The sequence below is a fragment of the Perkinsus marinus genome (assembly GCF_000006405.1).
Source record: "Perkinsus marinus ATCC 50983 genomic scaffold scf_1104296976606, whole genome shotgun sequence".
In the NCBI taxonomy this organism is placed as follows: Eukaryota; Perkinsozoa; order Perkinsida; family Perkinsidae; genus Perkinsus; species Perkinsus marinus.
The window spans coordinates 168,633-182,957 of record NW_003200415.1 but is presented as its reverse complement, the minus strand read 5'-3'; the positions used below and the strand labels follow the sequence as shown (position 1 = coordinate 182,957).

The 14,325-nt window shown below is 53.0% G+C and overlaps 4 protein-coding genes across 4 annotated transcripts; 3 read left to right on the top strand and 1 right to left on the bottom strand.

The window, feature by feature from the left end:
* Nucleotides 1-430: 430 nt before the first annotated feature.
* On the top strand, nucleotides 431-1,400 carry Pmar_PMAR029163 (hypothetical protein; the record flags this gene model as incomplete). The annotated part of the gene is made up of 6 exons (XM_002764677.1): nucleotides 431-620; nucleotides 662-784; nucleotides 826-926; nucleotides 976-1,087; nucleotides 1,133-1,245; nucleotides 1,287-1,400. The coding sequence occupies 6 exons, from the start codon at nucleotides 431-433 to the stop codon at nucleotides 1,398-1,400; spliced, it is 753 nt and encodes a 250-aa protein (XP_002764723.1).
* A 341-nt stretch (nucleotides 1,401-1,741) lies between these two features.
* Pmar_PMAR029162 (hypothetical protein) lies at nucleotides 1,742-2,628 on the top strand. The gene is made up of 2 exons (XM_002764676.1): nucleotides 1,742-1,878; nucleotides 2,098-2,628. Exons 1-2 carry the CDS (start codon nucleotides 1,754-1,756, stop codon nucleotides 2,585-2,587), a joined length of 615 nt encoding a protein of 204 aa, XP_002764722.1. The 5' UTR covers nucleotides 1,742-1,753; the 3' UTR covers nucleotides 2,588-2,628.
* Nucleotides 2,629-3,461: 833 nt separating this feature from the next.
* On the top strand, nucleotides 3,462-4,697 carry Pmar_PMAR029161 (conserved hypothetical protein; the record flags this gene model as incomplete). The annotated part of the gene is made up of 3 exons (XM_002764675.1): nucleotides 3,462-4,229; nucleotides 4,277-4,486; nucleotides 4,539-4,697. The coding sequence occupies 3 exons, from the start codon at nucleotides 3,462-3,464 to the stop codon at nucleotides 4,695-4,697; spliced, it is 1,137 nt and encodes a 378-aa protein (XP_002764721.1).
* A 2,278-nt stretch (nucleotides 4,698-6,975) lies between these two features.
* On the bottom strand, nucleotides 6,976-14,212 carry Pmar_PMAR029160 (myosin heavy chain, skeletal muscle, putative; the record flags this gene model as incomplete). The annotated part of the gene is made up of 33 exons (XM_002764674.1): nucleotides 6,976-7,066; nucleotides 7,110-7,265; nucleotides 7,312-7,418; nucleotides 7,466-7,513; nucleotides 7,657-7,775; nucleotides 7,825-7,894; nucleotides 7,940-8,054; nucleotides 8,094-8,185; nucleotides 8,238-8,349; nucleotides 8,396-8,610; nucleotides 8,655-8,722; nucleotides 8,763-8,832; nucleotides 8,877-8,912; nucleotides 8,958-9,031; nucleotides 9,073-9,112; nucleotides 9,162-9,257; nucleotides 9,304-9,415; nucleotides 9,462-9,592; nucleotides 9,639-9,689; nucleotides 9,740-9,805; nucleotides 9,849-10,109; nucleotides 10,174-10,278; nucleotides 10,328-10,427; nucleotides 10,564-10,705; nucleotides 10,756-10,815; nucleotides 10,860-11,019; nucleotides 11,068-11,253; nucleotides 11,303-13,291; nucleotides 13,338-13,449; nucleotides 13,505-13,567; nucleotides 13,615-13,694; nucleotides 13,739-13,921; nucleotides 13,964-14,212. The coding sequence occupies 33 exons, from the start codon at nucleotides 14,210-14,212 to the stop codon at nucleotides 6,976-6,978; spliced, it is 5,559 nt and encodes a 1,852-aa protein (XP_002764720.1).
* Between the last annotated feature and the right edge of the window lie 113 nt (nucleotides 14,213-14,325).

Genomic DNA, 14,325 nt, shown 5'->3' with positions numbered 1-14,325 from the left:
GCTGAAACACAAATGTCTATTATGAAGTGGAGTGCGTCAATGTCGTTGTCAGTTACAGGTGCCAAGGTTATACAGGCCTATTGTGTTCAGCATAAAGGGTGCTTCAAAACTTCGTGGACAACTTGAAGAGCCTGGAATTTCTAAACAACGTATATTTTGACAACGACACTTAGTGTGAACATCAAGCATATCACAAGCAACATTCATGGTAAAAATGAAAGTTAATCACGTCCACCACTGTGAGTCGGACCCCACAAACCACAGCGCGTTAGAGACCATGCGCACCACTCAGTTATACGAAGGTTTTCGACATCGGGGATTTCCTGAGTGGCTAGTCCTCGTTGCGGTCCGACTTTTCCTGACGAGGCGTAGTTGTGTTAGATGTCTAGGGAGGGTAGTTTACGTTACTAGGGCAGTGGTGTCATACTCCATGGATAGCAGTGGTATGGCAGCCTCCGATGGGCCCTCAACGGGGGTGAAACGTGGATTGGATCAGAGCTCTGCTAGTGGTGGTGACGAGGCTCCTAGTCTGCCGCCTGAGAAGAAGCCGGCCATAGCAGAGTTGGTGGCCCAAGCAGCTGCAGCTGCTGCTGCTGCCGCTGCGGCGAGAGTCACTTCAAGTGAGTACTTTTCCTGCCGTGTTATTATGAGATCCCGATAGGTGCCCAGCAGCAGGGGGTGATTCTGCAACCACAGGGTTCGCAGTCACCGGCCCAGCAGGGACCTCTCGCTCGTCCACCGATGCCTACTACTCCTCCGGTTCGGCTAGATATCACTCCTGGAGGTGATAATAGGGATATAGCGCGAGGTATTGTTTTTGTATAGGGGAGAATAGCGCGTCGAAGTTCTATGGTGCCATAATAGCATCATCACTTCCAGAGGAGTTTGTTCGTGAGGTGAAGTGCCCGCACTCGGTGATGGGAAGGGTGAGTGGACTGGCCCGGTGCCGTCCTTGCTTATAGAGCCCCTATTCAGATCATCGGGCCCCGTGGGGCGACCATTAACCAGCTGCAGAGCACTACACTGTGCAAGATCCAGTGCCAACCAGGGCAGCCTGGGGGCTTCGCTCGAGTGAAGATATCAGGGCGTAGGGCACACCCATGCTGGTCCGCCTACATCGCTGTGTTGTTAGCCACGCAGACCTGCGTCGATGGGGCGGTGACATATGTTCAAGCGATGGTCGGCAACTGGGATGACTACACTGATGAGCAGCTCATGCAAGCTGGTGGCAAGGAGACACGGAAGGTAGTCGAATCGGCGGTGCTCGCGGTTATTCTTCTCTGTAGGAGATCCCTCTACCCTACATCCACGTGGGCAGTGTTATCGGCCCTAAAGGGTCTGTTATCAAAACTATCGAGGCCGACACCGGGGCTAAGCTACAAGTTGGTAAGTCCGTGTGAACTCATTATCATCATCATCATCACCATCGAATGCCGCGCATCTCTATGAAGTTATTCCCATCAGGGCGATAGGGGCTGTCAGAGGTGGTCGCTGTTCGAAATTGAGCGTAGTCTTAGCTGCAGCTTCTACTGCTGAAAACCTGTGTTGGAATATCATGCAGTTGCCATTCACTTCTTCTAATTCTCCCTATGGTCGTCGTGGGGAACCCCTTTAGTCATCGCTTAGTGTTCCGCACAGTAAGTGGCTAAAGCACCAGCATTGAATAGTGACCCAAGGGCACCGTTTATGAAGCCCATCGCTCTACTCTACCGCAGATAACCGCAGTTCCCGTGGCTCCAAAGAGGATCGCATCATGACCATCTCTGGACCGGAGCATGCTGTTGAGAAGGCGGCCGAATACGTCATGTCGGTCATCGCTGGCACCTACGATATCAACCAGGCCGTGGTGAGGATGACGGCGCTGGACAACAGCTCTGGGTGAGCTCCCTTGGATGAGGGGTCGACGGCAGTGTGGGGGGGGGGGGAATATGCACATGGTCAACTACATGTTTTGGTGAGGAAATTGCAGCAGGTGTTTATTGGTTTCTGTACACTTCTACTATGTAAACTTTCATGATTAGCGAGGAAACTCCTGAACTCAGCTGAGGAGAGCGAACATATATTCCTCCAACACTCCTCGACGGATTTTGATTTCAGGGCTTATTTTAATGCTCAAGCACAGCAGTTTGGCAATATGCAGCAGCAACAGGCTTGGGCGGCCTCCCAGTATTCACACTGGCCGAACGAGCAAGCTATTGCTCAGGCGGCTTACCAGCAGGCCATGGCTGATATGGCCGCTGGGAAGATACGCCAGGCCGCTCCTCCTGCTGCTGCTGCTGGTGGCGGGACTACCTCAGCGGGTTCGACAACAGTAGCGGCACCTGTGATGGATCCCGCTACTTTGAAACAGTGGAAAGACTACATCGGGCAGTGTGACAGGGCAATAGCTGATGCCCCTCAGGAGAAGAGGAAGGAGATGAAGGACTATGTTGATAACCTCAAGAGGCAGTATGGGTTGACGGACGCTCTGCTCCGTGATGATGGTGATGAGGCTGAGGCCAAGGAGCAAGCAGCAGTAGATCGACGTCTTGCCGGTGTGGATAAGAGTACCCCTGCTGCGGTTACCGCTGAAAAACCGACGGAGTAATACGATGATATTTCTATTCTTGTGTAGTATTGTTTTCAAGAGCAAACAGCATTGTTGTGTTCCCAGTGGGATGAGCCCATAGATGGTATCATAGCCCTGCAGCTGTCGTTTATCATCAGTGACAGTCACTCACCCGACAGGGGATTTTCTCGCCGCCCACGAAGATGTGTTAGAGCCTTCTATCGTAGGAGTTGTTGCACCATATGCAAGCTGGAGCGGTCGTGGATAGCCGTCAGTACGGCTCCCATGGTGGATGTATTTGACCGAAGACTGCGTATGGTAGGAGTTGGACTACACGAGATTGGTCTCCGTCGTTCGCAGCTGTGGCGCCTCCTGAGTAGTAAATGCGAGGTGTGGATGGCGATGCTGGCCCACCAGGCCACAACGACTACACCGCTGAGAGCTGGAGGAGATTACTGGCTCCCCTGATGCAGAGCATCCTATAGTGTGCCATTTCGGTGGCCATCGATAAAACTGGCAACAGCAGCAACTGCTCGGATCTCGCACCTTCGGCTGTCCGGCTCCCCTAAGTAGCCTTGGAGCCCTGGAGTGGTAATGGTGAATGAAAAGCTCTCACGTAGTAGTAATATAACTCCCATTGACAGGCTGATGCCCGTTAGAGTAGCCCCTCTCCCCCTATGGGTCACTCGTTTTCCAGAGCATCACTGGAGCTACTGCTTGCTTTCAGATCACTTCTCGTGAGAGGTCCAATCGTGATGCGGCTACCTTGGGTCAATCGCTTGGCTCTCATGTGGGGCTCATCCGCATGCATCTCGTTTCGTGGCTATGTTCCGTCTTGGCGTTTCCAGTTGGTGCGGGTATATGTTCTCTTCAGTTTGATGCTCTCTCTCTCGCTGTGAGCCTCCTCCCCAAAATGGATGTAGGAATGGATCTACTATTCCTCCATCCGAGAGATGGTGTCACCACTCTCGGTCAGCCCATTCCCGACGTGACCGTCAATGGTAGAGACTTTTCACAGCAATGGGGACGTAGATCTCCTCTTGGTGTCACCGCGGCTATGAATGAGAACACCATAGGGCTTCTTATGATACCGATATTGGTTCTCCTCGCTGCTATGCGTTCGTCTTCTCTGAAGAAAAATAGAAAAATTACAAATTTCACGAAGTCTCAGTCTTCTAAGAAGCACATCACAGCAGTCTGTGGCAGCGTCCAGGGCGACGGTCGGTCCCTTTGCCAAGCCAGCGACCGAGAGCTAGTCCTGAGGGTCCCTGCTGGCACCGAGGAAAAGCTTCAGCTCCATAGGGATGCGACGTTTCCCAATATGTCGGTTGTGGTTGAGGAAGGAGCCAGTCTAACGCTGAGAGAGTCTGTCGATGCCGGTGGTAGAACGCAGGTGTATCTCCAGGCTGGTGCGAGATTGGTCCACACACTGCACCAAACGCGTGGTGACTGTTCGACGGTGGTTCGGCAAGATGGAGGGTCCAAGTACAATCAGACTAGACTGGTCGTACCAGACTCGGACGGAGCGACGCATACGACCGACATCGAAGTGAACGGCCCTGACTGCGTTTCCGATGTTCACTCAGTGCACGTTGTGGCGCGCGAAGGAGTCCACACGGAGTCGGACTCTAACTGTAATTTCCTCTCGACAGGGACGAAAGCTCGGCAAACCCATAGAGCAGTAAGGCAGAGAAAGAGGCACTCGTCGACTATCATCATTGCGTTTAGGTGCTGTGTGGACCAAAGAGTCGGAGCAGCTGGAAGTCCACGTTCATGGTCAACAAGATCGCACAACAGACAGATGCTAACCAGGAGTGCAAAGCCCTGCTCTTGGACCGCACTGCGAGGATGACTGCCCGCCCTGAGTTGAGGATCCAAGCTGACGACGTGAAAGTGACCCACGGCGCAGCTCTGTCGACTACGATTGACCCTAAGCAGGTTGGGGACTATTCGTTTGAGTGCTGCTCTTTTATGGTGTTGTTGTTTTCAGCTGTTCTATCTCACTTCTCGAGGAGTACCTCGTTCCCGTGCGCGATGGCTGTATGTGAACGGCTTCCTAGAAGATACCTTGACGAGGGTTGATGACCTCGAGGATCGCGAGTGGCTCCGAGAAAAAGTGGAGAAAGCCATCAATGACTTTGAGAAGTGAAAATTTCCGGCCGTGGCCCTCGGAGACTTTTTGTTGTCAATAAATGTCATCCGCGGCCCTCTACTTATGCGCCTACAACACGGCGAGATTCGTCCAAATGTGATTGTGTTGCAATTCGCGCGCTATCATTTCCAGTGGTGTCTCGTCCCATCCAAACTCGTGCGAAAGCCTCTTCCATTCGATAGAGCTCAGGGCGCAGTCGCCTTCAAAGCGGTGTAGCTTCCACAACTCGGTTTGGAACTTGACATTGTCGATTTTGTATAGGAGAAAAGTGCGCGGGTTTCTCGACCAGTCCACTGAGCTTGTAACGGAGTGAACGAAAACGTAGAGATCGTCGCTCCCTTTATACAAAACTGTCGAGAACTGATCTAGATCATTGAAACCATTGGAAAGCTCTACGAGTTTCTAATCTTATGGGCTTCATACCCCTCTCCCTATATACATACTAAATGAATCAGATCAGCTCTGGTCAATTTTCTCGACGGGACTTTATGGAAATCATTCGCTGCTCGTGGTGCAGAGTATTCCTCCTACTCATCCGAGCTTTGCACTGGCCTGGCACTTAATTAGTACAGAATCTTCTCTCAATTATGGACGGCCATGTCATCTTGTATATCACTGCCTTGCTAGCATCGTCATGTGGAGCCTCTGTCAGTCTGAGACGTGTGGTCTCCAGGGACCCGCCTAGGGTAACAATGAACTTCTACGATCCCAATACGGCGTCCGAGGTACAGTTATCAAGTCGTTTACGTTTATACTCTGTTTTTACGATAAATCGTTCGCAATGGTTGTCTTGTTGCAAGCTCTTGCATTTTGCAGACTGTTATGGGTTATCGTGAGGGCTCAGAAAGCGAGGACCTCCATGTTACTGACGTGGCGCAGATAACGCGTATAAGGTGACGGTGAGCAGTAGGACCGTCCCACACTTTCGTTTTCTCAGAGAAGATAATTACACCGAATTCTCTGTACTGGCTGATGAAATCATGTTGGGAGAACCCCGTCATAAATCGATTGAAGGTCTCCCAGGAGCGACACCGGGGAGTCCATCTTCACTGAAGTTTCATCTTATGAGCCGCTTAAGCTCCCAAATTCTACACGAATACGACGAGAATGTCGAGAAAGGGAGCGTTCTGTACTGTGCGCGGCAGGCATTGGATGAAAGATATGATGAATTCGGAAGAAACGAGGTTCGAGTACGGGAAGTCTGACCCGCGCCTATGTGTTGGCTCTTCAGCTGGTAGTCCGCTACACAATTTACCTCAGCAGACAAAGCCCAGAACAGCCGTACCAGCTGAAGGCTCTGAAGGCGGAATTAGCTACGCTTGAGGACAAGTAAGTCAAACGATGCAACACCTGTCCTGACCGCCTACCAAGCAATGTTTGTTCCTCTCCAGAGTTGTCAAGCCAAAATTCAATGCAGAGAAGTTGCATGAGTTGGTTTCCAATAGCGAGATAGCTACTCCTCGTATGAAAGAGAGCCCCTCTGAAATATGCAGTAGACAGGTGGAGTTCTATAGCAACTACATCTCACCATTTGGAGGGGCTGTTGTCCCTGACGTCTGGCCCTACCCAGTTGAGTCGAGCTCCTACCCGTTGACAACTGGACAGCGGGCTGTTAATATTTTCCACTGGCTCACTGATGGTACCATGAAAGTGGCGTGATCGCGCTTGGAGTATGCAGTCATTCGGCATCGGTAAGTTTATCGTGTTTGGTTACTCGTGTGTGATCATAGTTGTTCATAAGATGTTGACCGATATTGCTGTATTAAATAACGAGTTGTTGGTATTGTGTTCGTGTGTAGTGTGAGCCCCATGCCGGCAACTGGATGATTCACAGTGGTTGAGCTAGCTACATCGTAACTTCCCTTGCTTCTGTCTTGAGTACGGTATGCTTGCGAATCGTGATCCTCTGGTCACAGACCGGCCGACAATTGCGGCCCACTACTTCCCAGGCAAGTTTAACAAGTGAACACATAAGAATGACAATGAGTATCCAAGCTCGACACCCTAAGAATGACAATGCCCACTTCAAGATTGACACGTTGCGGAAATATAACATCTCACGGACCTCAGAATGGGCGGAGTTCGACTAACATCGGTGGAGGGTGTGTTGAAGCACTTTCCGTTGCTTCCTGTCACACTTGAACATATACTGCCGAACTTGCTTGTTCGTCGTCAAACGTGATGACAGAGGTGGCTCGTCAGAGATATTCTGTCGTTTACACCCCAACGTTCTCTTTTGTAACTCAACAACAACAATTCGTGATGAGAGAACACCTTACTGGCCGTTGGAAGCTTCCTTCGGCTGATGCACATGGACGAAAGTCGGGAATGTTCTTTGGTGGTAGTCGTCGAGGACAGCTCGCAACCTAACAGAAGTATATACCAACTATCGCCATTCTGACAATGCACTTCTGTATTTCTCTCGCTTGGATGCGTGCCATGTCCATTTGCTCCCGGTGGACTCTACTCTCGGCAAATCGAGCATGGGCTTCTTTAATCTCTCTATAATTCTCCTCGATACGGCCTCCACCTCCAATGGGGATGCGCTTCTCTCCAGGGCGATACCTGCCCAGCACATGTGATGAGAGCGGACCGAAGATCGCATTCTTACACTGTACTGCTTTCAGCACTCTCGCTGTTGCGCGAGTCTCCGAGATCTCTGATCTCCTCGCGTTCTGCTACTACTTCACGAAGATCGTCAAGCTTCCGTTCGAATTTCTAAGGCGAATGTAGGCGCCTCGAAGCAGAGTAGACAGATAGGTTACCGCATTTTCCCTACGCCTCGCCTCACTTCTCTTCTTCGCGAGCTCCAACTGAAAATCATGAGACGTTCGAATGGACCGCATTCGCTTCTGCTGGTATAAGTGAACTAGAATATCATCTTGTGAACTTCCACGAATATTAACTCCATAGGCCCGAATGCATCAGCCAGACCTGATTGCTTTGGACAGCTCACCTCCTTAGCCAGTGCTGCTTCCTTATCCATACCACTCTTCTCAATTCTTTCTATAAGTTTCCTCATGGCGATCTCCACTTCCTTTCCTCCCTGCCTTTCGCTCGGCTTCTTGTTCGATTCTGCACAATCAGACTGCTTCGCACTGAAGGGCGATGAGGCCACCGCTACCCGAGAGAGCTGTCCTGAGGTCCTTGGTAACCCGCATCATTTGAATGTCTCTGGAGTGCTCCTCGAGGTCCTGAAGGGCAGAGGCCAATACGTGCATCTTTCCCCATCAAATCACCTCTTTCTCCAACTTGAGCACCGCTTGTTCCCATTCCACTTGCTTCAGTTTCTTCCGGAATTCCTTAATTTTATGCAAAACTGCCAACTTCTCCTCAGCAAGTGTCATGATGTGCCTGAGCTCGGCAACTGCTGAGCCTCCTAAGTAGTCCCACCTGTTGCGTGTTTCAATCGTCTCCTCCGCTGGTACAATAATAGCATCGGTGCAATCCGTAACAACCGGACCCTCTGGCATGTTGATCAGTCCCTAGGCCACCCCCCGAATGGTGAGTATGACAACGATAGTGCCCCTCTCCCACCTGTTTGATCATCATAATAACCGCAGCGTCAAACTTCTCCTCGAGCATGCCCCTCTTGCGGCACTCCAGCTGCTCCAAAAGAGCCTTCTCATCCGAGAGAGCTTTCTCCCATCTACCAGAGGCACCCATGAGGCCCCTCAGCTAGCGGCCGCTACTACCGTTGTCGGTGGTGCCACAGACGCCTATTGGCAATATCGATCAAGGCATTCATCCGCCGTACGTCGAGGTCCAGTCGGCATCTACGTAACAGATCGACCCTCGAAGGAAACAATGGAAACGTCTCATGCCTTTCCTGGCGAAGTTTAATAGCACGATCGAAGAGCTCCTCCTCGATCTCCTCTGGGCAATCCTCTGCATACTTGAAAGTAGCAATCTGAGAAGTGGACCGCTGCTCTCATGTGCCGGTCTGAGTACTACATCGTCGATGCTTGGCGTTTGGAGTTCATAGTCGTCCATAGTATCCACGTAGTAGTAGGAGGATGATGCTAAACACGACTAGAGCTCACGCTTAGGGGTGGATACTACCTTCACTGACCGCTGGTACACTGCCGGCCAGTACGCGAGAGGGTTGCCGAGTGAATAGATTGTGGGACATCTGGAAGGGAAACCATTGGGACACCAAGGCGTGCAGCAGCTTACATGGGCCCTTCCGTGGGCTTTCCTGTTACTACCATCCTAAACGAGTAATGGTGCCCTGTTGCCTTCTGAGGTCCTGCTTACTTTACTGCCGTCCTCACCAGGTAGTGTCGTCCGGAAGAGCACCAAGAGCTGGTTGAAGGCTTCAGTGTCGATGCCTATGTACACAACTCGTGCTCCCATAGAGGGGCCTCCCTACCCGTCTTGGCTGTGGAGAACTGTTGCTTGAATGAGGACACCTTAACCAGAGGGTAACGACATCGCATAGATGGTCACGAGCAAACCTACACAGTCCCGCTCCTGTCTGACGATCTCATCCGCCTCCCGTTCAAGCTCACGAACCACCAGGCTGAAATCATCAAACTCAGCTCGGCATTCAGCGACCTGACTCAAAGAGTCGCGACCTCCGCAGTGAGAATAGAAGGTGGACCTTTTTCCGGACTTCGGCGATTTTCAAGTTGAGCTTCTCCACTGCTGATTTGTCCTCCACAGACTGCCGTAACGCTAACCTATTCTGGAGGACCAGGAGCTCCTGGGTGTGGCTGAAATGATGAGGGAGTACCCCCACGGGCCCACGGAATGCCTTACATCTTCAAGTCGGTCTCTACCCTAGCCCGATAGAGCTTCTTCAGAAGGCCATCATCAAAGGCAGCCACCTCCTTTTTAATCTCAGCTTTCAGCTGACCGAGCTCCTCTGCCAGTCTCGTCCGATAAGCCTCCTGGAGCCACACAGTATATGTAGTACCGCTGGCGGCGCCCTCTCACTTGCTCCTCAGCTAGAGTCTTCTCTCTGGCGAGTTGCTCGGTGAATGCGGCCTGAACGAGCGCACTAGTCTCGATTAGCCAGTAGAGGATGGTGTCACCACCTTTTGGTCCTCATCCATCTCTTCTTCTGGTACTGTGTCCATCCACTCCTCCCTCTCCAGTCGGATCTATGGTCGATGTGCCCTCTACCCCAGCCCCTAGTAGCAGTACCTCTAGCGGGCTGAGGTCCTTCTTGGTCCTCAGCGTGCCTCCCATCATAGTAATCAGCGCCTTCTGCCGACCACCATCGTCCTCCTGCAGCTTCCGAAGGCGTTCAGCCTCCGCGGCGGCCTCAGCATCCTGTTGAGGGCCACCAAAACCTTGCGGCACTTCACCCCAGACCATGCCCACCAGTCTCGCGCGCTCCTCCTTGCTGATCCACTTCTCAGCACGAATTTCCCTGTCCAGGACCTCGAGGACAGACTCGGGGTTCTGAAGCGTTAAAAACGTCACTGCGCCACGAAACTCCCGCAAGTAACAACAGAGCGCCCATCACCTCATCGGTCTCGAGGTGCCGAGCTGCGGGATCCATCGGAGGGTCCTCATCCGACTTCAGCTCCTTGAGGATGGCGTCAATGCGGTGAACTTGTTCCGATATGTGCTACAACGTTCAAGGAAAACATCACCCTCTGCTGGCCCACCGAGGCTACCTCGACCGCTTTAGCCCTTTTGTCCTTCACTTCTTCGAATGCCTTATTGAAGGCCCTCTTGTATTCCATGGACACCTCCTCTAGCAGACTGGCCTGTATCCTGCCACACTAGGACGGTGCCGATCGAGGAACCGGCTTTAGTAAACATACTAGAGTAGTAGGAGCTTACCAACTACATGCTAATTTCGCTCGGGCGCTCGCTGTTGTTCGGTCATATGTCAATACCCCGATAGTACCTCTTGCGTGGACTGCTGACGACCTCCATCGGGTGATATAGGAAATCAACACAGGTTGTATTCAAGGCCGGGAAGCAGGGAAGGGCAAGGCCAGGGTCCTTAGAGAGAGACCCGCCGGCTGAGCTCGCTGTCTTCTCCATCACTGAAGTGTCAGCAACTGAAACCACTGCTGGAAAGAAGCTCTCGGCTCACCGCCTTGTGAATCTGTTGGCTTCCTGGTCTCTTCAACTGCCCCAGTGGACTCCGCAGTACCTAAACGACGACCTTGCTAAGACAGCAGGTAGATGGAGTCGTACCGGAGGGGGGCTGTGGACGCTCCCAGCGGCACTTCCCCCAGTTGACGAGGTAGTCCTCCTGGCCGCTACACACGCGGATGGGGTTGAGGGCATCTTCCTCGACGAGGAGTGAACATCCAGCGAGCCAAATCGACTCCCGAGCCTGGACGTCCCGAAGGACCTGAGCCCACATGCTGTCACCATCACCACCCAAACTGGGCAGTGCTACCCGAAGCTTCCTCAGCAGAGGATTGCCGCTGTCCGGTGCAGACGTGGATGAGCGGAAGGGGTAGTTGGCCACCCTCAGAGCCTTGCCCTCCTCAATGCAGTGTAACTGGGCCATGTGCACTTCCATCGGCTCCCAGAACTCCTTCACAAGTTTCTCTCGAAAGATCGCCCTGGCCGCTATCTCCTCCTACGACGACCGACACACCTGTTACACCCGTGGATGGTCAATTGCTCACCTTTAATTTTTCCCTCAGCTCATGTGACTTGCGTTCGCATTCCAGAGCTACCTCCTCACGCGCCTCGAAGTCAACACAAAATTCGTCCCTTTGAAGTCTTTCCTCCTCCGGCCCGGATTGATTTTTTTCGACGATCGACTTCAACCTCTCCCGCAGCTGAGCCATCTTAGCCTGTACCTCGTGAACTAGTTGGACCCGCTGGGCCTCTCGACCGTCCAAGCTCCTTCGGACCGCAACGGCCTCCTCCATTCGCCTCCCATGGCCCCCAATGCTCCACACCTCCAGCTCATCATCGTTCACGACTCCAGCCTGCTGCACTCCTGTCGGTGATGCGTCCCTTGGGACCATCGCCATCTTCGTGAAGCAAACGGAGGAGGAAACTGTGGTCCCAGGCTTTTCGGGTAGGTGCCAAAGGGCCATCCCAAACCTTCCTCGACCGGATGCAACCCTTGGACCAGAAACAGCAACTGCCGTGACCCCACCGCGTTTGATATGAAGATCCTCCACAGTAGAGGTGTGGCCGTTAGCGAGGGAGAGGACGTGAACGGAACCATCAGAGGTTGCTGCTACCACGAAAACGCCCTTGTCGCCGTCCATGGACAGCCTACTGATAGGCCTATCGCCATGATATAGTACCCTCACTAGAGGGAGCTCACCGAGGTTGGAGGACAGCTCCGAGGGTAGGGAATACAGGGCTACTTCCCCGACGACGTTACTAGCGATTAGACCCAGGTTACAAGAGACCATGGCCCTGACCTTGGACGCACTAGGAAGCTGATGCGTTGCCACTGTAATCCCACTCGGGTCGAGGAGACCATCCATCATCCTATCGATCGTGAATGAGACTGTGAGAACCGCTGTACCATGATCACCAGTTACCGCGAGGGCCAGTCTGTGATCACACCAACAGGCTGCCGATACCTCCCGGCCCCCTAGGGCGGCGGCAAAGACTTCGATACGGTTGAGGTGGGAGACTACAGTAAGGAGGCCGGTCTTCTCGCGAACAGTGAGGAGGAATACGTCGCCATTACCAAGTCGGGCATAACACACTTCTCGGCCACATGGCAACTTCGTAAGGCCCACATCGACCACTGGCGCCTCCTGACTAAGTTTGACAGCGGAGCTCTCGAGGCCTCTAGAGGCACTCAGGACCGCTGAAGTGCCACCGCCGAGGTCCACGGTCTGGACAACGCCATTTTCGCTCCCTGCCACTACCAAACGACAGGTTGCCGACACAGCAAGACAATTTATGGGCGCGTGACTGGTTTGGAGATACATAGTCCGTGGCAGATCATCGAGCTCACTAGGACTAGGCCCAACGACGCGAACAGCCCCACTGGAAGTCGCAACAAGAAAGGTAGGGCTCTCTGTGTGGCCACACAGGACCTTTATATCAGTGATACAGTCTAGAGCCCCGCAAAAAGTAGAACCCTGGTAAGCCAAGGGAAGCGGACAGGCCTGATCCCCCACCTCTAGGGCGCCACTGTCGGTACAGTCCTTTAACGTGTCGACTTCCTCGGTTGTCATATTAGCGGACCAGAGGTGACCACCCTGGGTGCAAACCCAAAGTGTCTGCCCTTGGGGCGACGACACGGCCCATTTCAATTGACCCTGCTGCTCCTCGGTGAGCTCCGACAAAACAAATGACTTCACCAGCACCAGCGGATCACCCAGAGAGGTCCCCTTATAGTGCGAAATGGCCTGTATCTCAAAGTGGTCGGCACTGATCGGCTCAGATATGTGGCCCTTGTCGAAGGCCCATGAGCTGACTCGGCGTTTCATGTGGACAGTGATTAGAGTCTCATGCCCACGGAAGAACATATGCCGTATGGGGCCGAGGTCCGCCATGTCAGTGACGGAGTGCACCGAGATGAGCTGCTCATACCTTCCTATGAGCCGTTGACGTTCTTCTTTGGTCGGCGGTGCCTTGGACTGCTCGATGGAAAGGCACAGCAAAAGGCCCGTCGACGTGGCCACTAGCAGATGGCCCTGGGAACAGAGGGACCCTCGAGGAAGAAGGGCCCAGGTGACTCACTGAGGAGCACCAGGTAGCAGCTGACAGGGTCCATGCTATGCTTCCTTGATGGGCGGCCACAATAGCAGACACAGTGTCGCTTGCATACTGGCTTACTAGAAAGGTTTGGTATCTGCAGATGCGCTGACCACCGAGGCATACCACTCTGTTGGTGTCAGTGGACCTACATTTTCTCGAACGAGACGATGAGTACTTCCTGTTCCCCTACAACAGCCAGAAGGTCCTTGTGCCTGACCAGTAGACCTTCCGGGACCAACACGATGATGCAGAGGCTCACTCGGGGAATGGCAGCAGTCGTGAGAACCTCTGCGTCGGGTATGCAGAGGGTAGCTGGACCCACTCAAGACCAGGAAGGGCCTATCATGATGCATGGGCAGCCCAGTAGTAGCCCTCAAGGGTACCTTGCAGGTATCAGTACCATAGACTGCCAAGTACTGCTCTTCTGGACCGCCGACCATCACGAAGACCCTCGTACAGCATGGGGACATTGCCACAGCAGCAGGGCCCTTGCAACTCTCACCGACCGGTACCGTGATTTCGGTTGCTATGCCGAGACCCTCAGCTTCTACCGGATAGATCAAGACCTGGTTGAAACAGGAAACGATGGGGCGCATATGAAGCCTCACCTTGACAGCGCCATCACAGGCCTCAGTGGACAGGACCAACTGTCCCTGGCCAGAGCTGTAGAGCTGCTGTGAGCCCTCCTGCTCCAGTGGCATACGACAATACTTGCATTCGTCGGTGTCAGTGTCCCACACGCACAGGACCTTCCCGACACAGTAGGCCAATGTAGCCTCTTCGATGAAAACAGGGGGGTCTGCTCCTCCGACCATAGAGTCGATCTTCAGAGGCTCACCAGATGCTGGGGTTGTCATGGTGCTGAGAGTAATGACTGTCTCTTGTGGGAGTAGTTGTTAGAATATTTGTTCGCTTTGCTCAGCTGAGCTCAAGAGTTTACTCGCTACCTATACAAGTTCACACACCAATG

Excerpts from the sequence above, each read along its gene's own strand:
- Pmar_PMAR029162 (XM_002764676.1), top strand. The coding sequence starts at position 1,754 with ATGACCATCTCTGGACCGGAGCATGCTGTTGAGAAGGCGGCCGAATAC. Across the intron at positions 1,879-2,097 it reads GCGCTGGACAACAGCTCTGG|GGCTTATTTTAATGCTCAAG; the intron begins GTGAGCTCCCTT and ends TTTTGATTTCAG.